The sequence below is a fragment of the Dermacentor andersoni genome, chromosome 5 (assembly GCF_023375885.2).
Source record: "Dermacentor andersoni chromosome 5, qqDerAnde1_hic_scaffold, whole genome shotgun sequence".
Lineage (NCBI taxonomy): Eukaryota > Metazoa > Arthropoda > Arachnida > Ixodida > Ixodidae > Dermacentor > Dermacentor andersoni.
Window position 1 is genome coordinate 160777708 of NC_092818.1, and position 8034 is coordinate 160785741.

Below are 8034 nucleotides of genomic sequence, written 5' to 3' on the forward strand. Positions count from 1 at the left end.
CTGTATTCCTGTGGGATATTTTACAGAGGACCCTTAAGAAAGACTTCCCACTGTGCCCTCCAGGAATCCGATTTTTGACTACCGATAAGGAAGATGATGCAATCCTTATGATGTAATCATGTTCATTGTACTTCACAGTGTGTGGAGATGTCGTATGACTGTCTGAAATGCAGACGTTGACGCCAGGGCAGCACGCCAACATTTCAAAGAAAGCATTCACAAACATGTTAAAGAACAAAAGTCACAAATACCTGTGCCAGACTGGTTGCCTCATGTAGAATTGCTTTTGAATATGAAATTTATTTAGAACTACATTCTTCAAGACAGAAGGACGTTTTTAGCATTTGACTAATTTCATGTATTTCTGTTCTGTGATCCTTGTAACTGGTAATAAAGAGAAAAGAAAAGAAAGCAACCATGGCTTCAGGGAAGCATGCTCATCTCGCACCCCAGAGGCCCGGGTTCAATATACCCACCTAGGCGACGTACCAAATTTTCTTTTCGAAGTCACTAATTTACTTTGTTTACAGTATCTCCCCGAGAAATGTGACATCAATCCAAGCATACTCTGAAGTGTTTTGACTCTTTGTGGCAGCGGCCATTTTTCGTCATGGCGCAGTTTTGCCAAAGGCACTGCCAACATAGACACCCTAGGCTTTCGCCTTAAAAGAACAGACCTTCGTTTTTTGCATTGGTAGGTACTGTTTTGGTTGGTTGCGAAGCATGATAATCTTTAAACGCAATTGAGCAGAATAACTTTAATGGGTGTGCACAAAGAAATAGTTGACATCGTTCATCATGTGTACCTAGTTTGTCGTCGTGCACTCACAAGACGACAAGGACGAGCGCTGAACTTCCAACAACATGATTGTTAATGGTTTATGAATATATATATGCTGTCCGAGCCAGGGGTTACCACCTGAGCATGCGTAAGTATGCCAGCTCTTTGTCTGAACGCGTGATGGAGGCCATGCTGGCACATCCCTCCCCAAGTCTATAAATCCGTCCAGATTCTGCAATTTCTCATGTCACATGTGTTTTACTCTTCTTGATTACAGAAGTGTTTTCAAGGTCGGTAGAACAGTTTTTGCAAGTCAGATAATGACGTGCCAGAAAACCTTCGAAATTCTTTCCTCCAGGCATAATTTTTTTTTTCTGGGAGCATGCATCTTTTATTAAGGGAGCACGCAAACAACGTAAAAAGTACAAAGAGAAAGGTAAGCACCTAGACTGGTAGAATGAGAATGGTTATGTCTGTGGCAACCAAAAACAGTGTTCTCAAACACCTCACACATCCTGCCCATATTAAGAAGCACAAAACATAGCACTTGACCTTTAAGAACTCTAGAAAGAAAAATTATTTTAGCTGTAATAGTAAATTACCTTTATACAATACCAAAAGAGCCACCCCTAACATAAGAAGAGCCTTGATAAACCAGAGAAGACACAATAACAAAGGACACATGGCAATGCCACCTTGAAGTTATCGCATCAGCTCACCATGATGTCATACATTTTGATAAGCCTGCCCAGGCTTAGATCTAACTTCTTACTAGTAAAGATTGACTGTATTCTGTGCTAAAAAAGTCAAAGAATGAACTTCGCAAGTTTCAAGAACCTTTACTGAGCCACAACAGCCTAAATGAGAAAAATAATTTGAAATGGGTGACGCCGCACAACTAAGATTTCAGTGTAAAATTTACAAACGCAGAACTCTGACTTTTATTTTTACTTTTAATAAACAACCTAATACCATGAAATTAAAAATACCATGAAAGCTTTGAAAGAATACTTCTTAGATTCAACAGATTTAGTGTTTCTCTCTAGTGCCCCTTTAATGCATCTATGCCTCTTGCAAAGACGTGATCGATCGTACCTCCCAATTGAGACCTTTAGAATTGTCTTTTATGGTCACACTGAACTATATGAACACCATTTGTCATGTTTGTATCACAGCCACTATAATGTTTTTCCATTCTGAACTCATAGGTGGAAATGCCAAACTCTTCCAGGCTAATGTGACAACTGTTCCTAATACTTTTCCTCTCCATGCCTCAGCTGTGTGAGGGACCCTGCACTACGTCTAGACGTACTTGGCAAGACACTGACACCAAAGCTGGAGAAAGAGGCAAAGAAGCTAGGCACACATGCTACATTTGAAAAATCAAGATTGGCCCACGTTACAAACCACATTAAATCTCTGGCAAGGCCAAACATTGTGCTCTGGTGTCAGGATTGGCCCACCAAGTCCCCACTCAATACACAGCCTCCAAGGTGAGCTCACTTGTGACTGTACCATCTCGTCAATTTCTTATACTCCAGGATCAGTTAAGTTCACTCAGTGATACACACAACATTCTCATTATGTTCATCAAAGCCCTATGCATGCATTCCAATCCTGTTCTCGTACCAGGGCATTAACCACAAAAGTCCACTTAGCATATTCCACTTTAAGAGAGCTCCCAAAGACATATTTCCAATGCAGCTGTTGAAGGCATTTAATCCACTTTGCATACACAGTTTTGGCTCAGCTAGTCATATTTTGCATGGCCATTTGTGTTGCTGCACGAAGCATGGCCTTTCATTGCAGACCAGCCTGCAGCACGAGCTTTGAAGCTGAACCATTCTAGCCATAGACGGTCCACTGCAAATGTAGACGTCAATTCTTGAGGTAATGTGGGGCCGGGCTTTCACACTGTTACAGCAAACAAACAATGGCAAATCTCTAAAGCTAGGGGACATTTAGCATTGCCAGTACAGCTTTAGCAAGATGGAATTCAATAACCTTCTGGCCAAAAATGGGTTGGCTGTAGTACAGTGACAAAGCCCAGGTCCAGAAGCTGCACCTGGGCTTTGGAGATGCTGTAGTGAAGAGCTATTTCTCACCTAGGTTTCCTTTTTTTTCCAGTTAAATTTGAATCCATACACATTTCTGCACACCGCCTTAATAGAATACTGCAGTCGTTGCTAGATTAAAGACCGGAACCTAGTGCTCATAGAGTTTTTTACAAATATTACTAGGGGGAACTCTGGCGCTAGTATCTACGGGAGCTGCAATGGGAGCGGTTGTACCAGCATGGGAATTATGGGAAGCACATGGATTTGCCTAAACTTCGTTCTTTTGGCTTCAAACAGCTTTGTGACTTTGTAAACTCGTCATTTTCAAGAGTGTATTGCGTAATCAATAAATAAATAAAGATCATTAAAATTGTCCGACGACAGGATTGAACATGGGAACTCTAGCACAGAAGCCTGCTGATATTGAAACTACACTGTAATTGAAACCATTAAGCCACTGACGCATGTATCGACAAGCGAATGAAACGCCCTTATGAATTTATCGCGGGCATGCCAGTGTCATGAGACGCTTGGCGCATTTCGATTTGGCCGCCTGGACAAGCTCAATCGTCGCAAATAATAGCAATTGTGCGTGTTCCCCGCGTCTTCTGCACTTAGAAGAGCATAGAGTGCGCTGAAATTTGCGGCAATAAGAGCGTAATATGCACAATCAAAAAAACATCTGAATCCACAAGCACGAAGATCAGACAAATCCATGGCCTTCCCATAATTCTCATGGTGGTACAACGACTGCAGCGCCAGAGTTCCCTCTAGTAATTTTTGTAGGAAACTCTATGCTAGTGCTGAGTCGAGAAATTCCATAGCTGCCGACCGAAGCACTGTGGCACATTATTTCAGAATGCATGAAAAAAATAAGTAGGTAATTGAGCTAGTCAGGGAAGGGAGAAGCAAGATTTTTTTATGGGTGTGGAAAGGCGGATTGGTTGAGTAACCACTTCGCAAACAATTGATTTTTGTTTTTGTGCATGGTCTGTGGATTACTCTTCACTATAGTAGGATAAAACTTAAAAAAGAAACTGCAGTTGACAACCAAGTCACACGGACCGCACGGGATTGTTACTCCGCCAGCCAATCACAGAAGCAAACAAAATCGTCGTCATGCGACCATTTCAAAATGGCGTCGTACTTGATACCTCCGTAGCGTCTGCTGTTCTTGAAGTTTTTTCATTGGAGGAAGCGATGACGTGTGCAATAGACACGGACAAAGTGCATGAAGTCTGAGCTTTCCACCCCTCAAAAGTAGACGGCACAGTTCATTTCACTGCTGACCCCGTTTTACTCACGAAACGTCACTGCCAACTGAAGTGAAACTTGACAATAAATAGTTGCAGCGAAGCATGAGTTTTATTTCAGTTCAATAAAAAATTAAGCTTTCACCGTTCCACTATGATAGACGAGTGAAAACGTACAAAATTAAGCGCTTATAAACAGCTGGCGAACCCTCAAATGAACGTCTCGTCTAAACCTCGGAGCGTTCGCCAGCGCCACACTACGGGCCACACATCATGGTCTTGACGTGGTTGTGGTGTCTTCCACGCCTCATTGGGTAGCGTCCTCTGAAACTCAAGCAATGCGGATTATGCTGTTGTTTGTTGAATGCGGTAGAAGCACGGAGGAAGGAAACTAAGGAGAGGCCCTACCCCCTCCGCGCGCTAGGAGAAAAGTGTGGCGGAAATGACGTATAGGTTCTCATTTCTTTTGCTGCTTTTTTATTTTTTTTGCTGCATGGCCACGCCTTTTGGGCCACAATGGCGGCGTTGTTCTGATTTTTTGAGCGCGCACACGTGTTGCTCTGGTAGGTTTCGTGCCGTGGCAAAGGCGCTGTGTGGGCGGGTTTGCGTTAGTCACCGTGTCTTGTTGCGCTGTGTTACCTGCACCGTGCTCTGCCGGATGTTGCGCGAGCGCGCGCGCTCCGCGTGCGAAACCACGCGCAGCGCGGCGTGGTTTCGCGAAAGATGTAAACAAGAGAGGAGGGTGGCACAAAAGGCGGAGCATCGCCATGAGCAACACCAACTTCCGGCTTCACTTTTGCTTCACAAAGAGTGACGTCAGGGCCTCTCCTTAGTTTCCTTCCTCCGTGGGTAGAAGCAATTTTGTTAACTGAAAACACGTCATAAATATTGGTTTTAGACACCGCCTATACGGCAAAGTCGCTTCCGCCGCATGCAGCCAGAAACAGCGTGGCCTTTGAGACCTGTATTTTTTAACCAGATTGGGGGGACGTCGTCGCTGGGGCGTGGATTTGGACACCATCTATTAGATGTTCGGTTTTATAGACAACGCGAATGATTTTTTCGTTAAGCTCGAGCGTATAATTGCTATATATGAGAGCTCTTAGCATTAACGAGCATAAGTAAAACAGTAGGGGTATGCCAAGGCCAGCCTGAAATTTAAACTCAGTCAAGCAACGCTACCGGTCTTTGAAATACAAGATGGCGGCAACAGTGGGAGCGTGAGTGTGTGAAGCACGCCTTCGGTGTTTTCAGTGTGTCTTACGAAAATGTTGTCGAGGCAGTTCATTTCTGATCCCCGAAAGTATTCGCACATTCTACGCGCACTCGCCGGTGCGCGCACAGCTAGGAACAGCTGTTTGAAACAGCCAGGTTGCCGGCGCTATGGTGGCGGGTCGCACGGCGATGGCAAGTCGGTCGTACACAAGCAGATCACAATGGATGATTTACCCGGTTTCATAGGACCTTGGCAGGAGAAGTTCGCGGAGACGCAGCAGAGGTTCAACCGGCGACTATTCGTAGGAATCGCTTTTTTTACGAGCACGGCCGTGTACGCCTGGTACTCGGGCGCGCTCGATTATGTCGACGCACCGCCCATGAAAAACCGAGACGACAAGGAGACTGCCGCTACCGCAAAATCGAAATCATTCGGTCTCGGTGGCGCGAAAGTACAACCAGCGTCGTATACGAAGCTACCAGAGTCTGTCCCATATCTCCTCGTCGGTGCCGGCACGGCGTCTTTCTCCGCTTTCCGAGCCATCCGCTCCGCCGACCCAACGGCAAAAGTGCTCGTGATCGGTGAAGAGTCTTACAAGCCGTACATGAGGCCGCCGCTCTCGAAGGAACTATGGTTCTCCGAGGACGCGCACAAGAAGCTTAGCTTCAAGCAGTGGAACGGCCGTGAGCGCAGCATCTTCTTCGAGCATGAGGACTTCTACTGCCGTCCTGACCAGTTGATGGAGCGGGAGACTGGAGGCATCGCGGTCGTAAGCAACTGCCGTGTGGCTCGCATAGACTCGGAGGCCCAGAAGGCGATCCTGGAGGACGGCCGCGAGATCACCTACGGGAAGTGCCTCATCGCCACCGGCGGCCAGCCCAAGAACCTGCCCGTGTTCGAGAAGCCCGAGTTGGCCGGTAAGGTGGTGCTGTACCGCACCGTGGACGACTTCAAGGCGTTGGACGAGGCGTCACGCCGCGACAAGTCGGTGGTGATCGTTGGCGGAGGCTTCCTGGGCAGTGAACTTGCCTGTGCTCTTGGTAGGCGCGGCGTCAAGACGGGTCTCACCGTTTACCAGGTGTTCTCCGAGAAAGGCTGCATGGGCCGCCTGCTCCCAGAGTACCTGTCTCGGTGGACGACAGAGAAGGTGCGTGCCGAAGGTGTCCAGGTGATTAGTAGCACGCGCGTTACCGACGCCCGACTAGGCCCACGCGGTCAAATACTGTTAAAGCTTAGTTCCGGCCAAGAGATCACCGCCGACCATGTTGTGGTGGCCGCCGGTTTGGAGCCCAGCACTGAGCTGGCAAAGGCGTCGGGCCTCGAGGTCGATGACCGGATCGGAGGATTCAAGGCCAACGCCGAGCTCGAGGCGCGCTCGAACCTATGGGTTGCGGGTGACGCCCTTTCTTTCTACGACACCAAGCTGGGCCGGCGACGCATCGAGCACCACGACCATGCTGTGGTGACGGGCCGGCTCGCTGGAGAGAACATGACGGGCGCGCGCAAACCGTACAAGCACCAATCCATGTTCTGGTCGGACTTGGGACCCGACGTGGGCTACGAGGCAATTGGCATCGTCGAGTCACACCTGCAGACGGTCGGCGTGTTTGCGCGCGCTACAGAGCAGCAGACCGAAGAAACAGTGGAAGCAGCGCCAGTCGCGAGTTCCATGAGCGCCAAGCGCGACGACTTGCCTCGGGCGCCTGGCGAGGGTGACGATTATGAGAAGGGAGTCGTGTTCTACCTCCGAGACGATGGCGTTGTCGTGGGCATCGTCCTGTGGAATATCTTCAACAGGATGGCAGTGGCGCGCAAGATCATAAATGAGCACAGAGCGTACGAGGACTTTAGTGACCTCGCGAAATTGTTTGACATTTACAGTGAGGATTGAAACCTTGCTGTACTGTCTGGAAACTCCGGCGTAGTGCCTAGACTGCATACCAGCATGGTGTTCGTGCGTGCAGGTTTATTATCTAGATTGTTGTATTCGTTTTCTTTCGTGCAAAAAGTTGTGCAGTGTAGAAATGATGCGCACTGTAGCTACGTTGATATTTTGTTGTTTATAGCCTATCGTTTTGTCAATTTAATATTTTGAATGCATTGTACTACCATTGTTGCCATGCTAGATTAGTACTCATGGGCAAGCTGAAGGAGGATTATGTGTGAAACTTAATTTTGTTGCTTAGTTGTGTACCAATACTATGCAGGCAACATTCCGCACTCTTGAAACATCTACTATGGTTTTAGTTTTGTGACCTTTGACCTGCCTGAATGTTAGAAAAATGTGCCACAGTCGTACACTTACCATTGCATCACATGTACTTAGCCCGGTGAGAGGCAGAGGGCATATGGTCATTGCTAGTCCAAGCCATGATCAGCGAATTGAGGGAACAGAACATTTGCACAGCTTATCAGTTTCATTACTTCGACTAAGTCGCATTTCGTTATAGTGTTCTTTTATTTGAAAATTTGCCGTGCACACAGACCTGCTTGTATAAATGTGCATTGCTGTACAGTTAAGTTTCAAGGCCAATACACTGTAGACGTGTTGTGAAAAGTAAATTAACTACTAAAGAAGCTCACCCTCAGCAAATGACCTCAGACCATTCAGGAACAGTCTACATAATGCCACTTTCTGAATGTATATTTTGATGAAATAGTGTATATGACAACAATGTATATTGTGTTCATCCATCTTTAAATACAACAGCATCATAGATGGGTCTC

General features: G+C 46.8%; 1 protein-coding gene and 1 long non-coding RNA gene across 2 annotated transcripts in view; one reads left to right on the forward strand and one right to left on the reverse strand.

The window, feature by feature from the left end:
* The window catches only part of LOC140218621 (uncharacterized), a 30442-nt gene extending 27370 nt beyond the window's left edge, over nucleotides 1-3072 (reverse strand). The window contains exons 1-2 of the long non-coding RNA XR_011894828.1: nucleotides 2887-3072; nucleotides 252-384 (exon numbers count right to left, since the gene is read on the reverse strand). This is a non-coding gene — a long non-coding RNA (uncharacterized lncRNA). The remainder of the gene's footprint in view (nucleotides 1-251; nucleotides 385-2886) is intronic.
* A 2033-nt stretch (nucleotides 3073-5105) lies between these two features.
* LOC126531503 (apoptosis-inducing factor 1, mitochondrial-like) lies at nucleotides 5106-8034 on the forward strand. Its single transcript, XM_050179044.2, has one exon. It carries the CDS (start codon nucleotides 5360-5362, stop codon nucleotides 7196-7198), a length of 1839 nt encoding a protein of 612 aa, XP_050035001.1. The 5' UTR covers nucleotides 5106-5359; the 3' UTR covers nucleotides 7199-8034.